Below are 3037 nucleotides of genomic sequence, written 5' to 3'. Positions count from 1 at the left end.
AGAGCAAGATCCAGAGCCACAGCAGAGGTCCCAAGAACCCATTCAGGTCCTCGATGAAGATGTGGATGACGATGCTGACCTCATCTTTGTAGGGGTGGAGAATGTAAAGGAAGATGCTGAGCTGATCTTTGTTGGAGTAACTTCAACTTCACAGCCAGCCAACTCGAATATTTTGAACAGAGTCACTCCAGGTTCACGGTTAAAAAGGAAGCATGACGGACTCAGAGAGACCTCTACTGTACAATTGCAGCCCTCACGTCCTGCCGCCCCCACAGCAGAGGCAGTGATTGTCTTGCCGGCGTCCCCAGCTGAATCGATATCGAAAGATAGCCCTATTATTATTGAGCCTTCATCTGAGTCTGAGTATAAAAGTAACTCACCAGAAGTTGTCCCTAGTAACTCTTCAAAGAGTTGTTCACCTTTGGTTACACTCTCGAGTTCAGAGAGCAGCCCAGTAAAGGCAGCACTTTCAGGAGGAGATGTGAAAGAAAATTTGTATGTATCGAAGTGCCATTTTTCCATAAATCCACAGAGGCCTGAAAATAGTATTGAGATTGTAGAACCACTTTCTTCAGGTACCTTCCATACCTCGAATGTGCAGCAGAGGACACCTTCCTTTGGTGCTCCACTGTGGTCTCCCTCCCCTAAGTCTGGACAGTAACGCAGCTTTGTGGAAGCAGCTACATTCAGTAGCTCCACCTCTATTTGCAAGAAGGAAGTTTCTGATTGGACTGTTATACCGACGTAGTTTGGGGGAGGGGTTTGCCCCAAGTATTTTACCTGTTGCGGGAACAAAGGAATTAGCATTAAAAAAACCAAGATGACTGAGTGACCAGACCTCGTGTTGTCTAATGTTTAACTTCTTCCATGTGGCCACAGTATAGTATGGCTAGCCTATCTCCTTTAATCTTTTCCTGTCCATATCTTACTCCTAATTCAAGTAGGACTCTTTTAATCCTTTTCATGTTGGTTTTGGATTCCAACAGATGGCGCCCGACGTTTGGCTAAGAATTAGGGGTAAGAGCGAGGCGTTTTGCCCCTGGGTTGAAGTTAAGATGGGCTAATACTCTTCTAGAAAGTTTTAAGTTGCACTTACAGTCTTATTATGAGGCGGCCCCTAGATCTCTTTAACCGGGCTGAGTTGATTTCTAACTAGATTTGATGGCGAGGATTTTTCGCCAAGATGTCGACAAGAGCTCGGCGGAGGCTTTTCTGCCGAGGAGACTGGCTTGCCAGGTGTCCAGCAGGCGTAGCTGGGGTTCAGGGGTTCAGCCAGTTCAGGCTGAGTGCTCGGATTTGGGTCCGAGGGATTTAGACTGCAGTAGAGGCAGTTTTTCCCCTGGGTTTGCAGCTCGGTGCACAGAGCTGCTAATATATGTTTATGTGTTTCCATGTTACATGTGAGTTTGGTATCGTGGTGTGAGTGGTGTGTGTGGAAAGTCTTGTCCTTGTGGCTGTATTACAATGTGCGCAGGGCGGCCTGGCCCGAGAGAGTGCGCAAGTATCCTGCATCAGATCTACCAGTCAGCGGGGAGCCCACTGGTAGTGGCTGCAGGCAGCAGAAGGCGACTTGCCCATGGCTCCTCCTTGCGCTGCGTGGGGTTGCGTAGTCCTGATGGCGCCCGGGGGCGGCAGGGCTGGCGACTTGGGCCGGGTCCCCCTGGGCGGCAGGGCCGGCGACTTGGGCCAGGTCCCCCGGGGCAGAGGGGCCGGCGACTTGGGCTGGGTCCCCAGAGCCGCGGCCGGCCGCCCGCACCCCGAGTGCATGGTGCGCCCGGTCTGCGCGGGCTCTGCCGCACCTCCCGCCCGCAGCGCCGGCCAGTGCTCAGCGGTCCCCACAGGCAAGGAGCGGCCGCAGCGCCGGCCAGTGCTCAGCGGTCCCCACAGGCAAGGAGCGCGGCGCGGTACAGCACTGCCCAGCTACAGCACTGCCCAGCTGGGGCAGCCGCCCGGGCGCTAGGCAGCCTCCGCTTCCGGCCCAACACGTGGCTCGGCCGCCACCCTGGAGGGGGGCCGCGTTCCCAGCGCTCGCTCCTCAGCTCTGTGTTTCCCACGTGGTGCACTCCCCGCCCTTGCGAGCCTGCGCCCCGTGCCCCGTGTGCCTTGCCCACACCGGGGTTCCCCCTTCGAGACTGTCTAGAGCGCGGAGGGCCGGGGCCTGGCAGGGATGCTGCTTGACTGCCCCAGGCGGCGGCGTGGCTTGGGAGGTGGCACGGGGCAGGCGTGCCCGGCCTGAGCTCCCCGCCATGCGGCCCCGGCTGCATGGCCGCCTAGGCGCCACTCCGGTGCCCCTTTGAACTACATTTCCCAAGTGACTTTGCGGCCTTACTAGTGCGCGTGCGCGACTCTACAAAAAACTACATTTCCCAAGTGATCTTGCGGCCTTAACAGTGCGCATGCTCTCACTTGTCCACATGTTTGCCTGCACACGCCATCTAGTGGCTATTCTATTTATTACAAGCTGGCGATTCTCAGCCGACCTAGCCAAGTCTTGTTTTAGAAGTTCCATTTGCCTGACTCCTTACAGACAGTTTCCTTTGACTTTAATTTTTTAGTATTCGATTCCAAATTAAAACTAAGCTTAATTTCTAAATTCTTTTATTCTCTTAAGATTTCAATTGGTTTCTAACTAGTCCTAAGGTATATATTCATTGAGTTTTCAAATTTTTAACGCTACTTTATACTCTCTTTTATTACATAAGGCTAGGTTCTTGCTAATAGCTAATTGTGTTAAGACAGGGTCTCTCTGTGTAGACCCGGCTGCCCTGTGGCTCATGAATCCGCCTTCCCCTGCCTCCTTTTTGACTAGGTAAGTATTCTTCCTACACACACATACTTCAGTATAGCCTTAGAGACGTTCCTTTTTTCTTTACAACCAGGGCTAGAGAAAATATTCCTGGTTGTGCCTCTCCCTTACCTCAGGGAAATGGTTTTTGAGACAATATCAACATTTTCACAGATCCATTAATATGTGGGCCTAAGTAATTGTAATTTTTAAATCTATGTAGAGTCGATTAGGTCACAAAACTTATAGAAA

General features: G+C 52.3%; 1 protein-coding gene across 1 annotated transcript in view; it reads left to right on the top strand.

Moving 5' to 3' along the window:
• LOC116084193 (zinc finger protein 280B-like) overlaps window positions 1–3037 on the top strand; it is a 27186-nt gene that overhangs the window by 7627 nt on the left and 16522 nt on the right. Inside the window, 1 exon segment of the mRNA XM_031361018.1 lies at window positions 3–620. Within this exon segment, the coding sequence (XP_031216878.1) occupies window positions 3–620 (618 nt within the window).

The sequence above is a fragment of the Mastomys coucha genome, unplaced genomic scaffold, assembly GCF_008632895.1.
Source record: "Mastomys coucha isolate ucsf_1 unplaced genomic scaffold, UCSF_Mcou_1 pScaffold9, whole genome shotgun sequence".
In the NCBI taxonomy this organism is placed as follows: domain Eukaryota; kingdom Metazoa; phylum Chordata; class Mammalia; order Rodentia; family Muridae; genus Mastomys; species Mastomys coucha.
The sequence above is the reverse complement of the archived record's forward strand: the minus strand, read 5'-3'. Positions and strand labels throughout refer to the sequence as shown.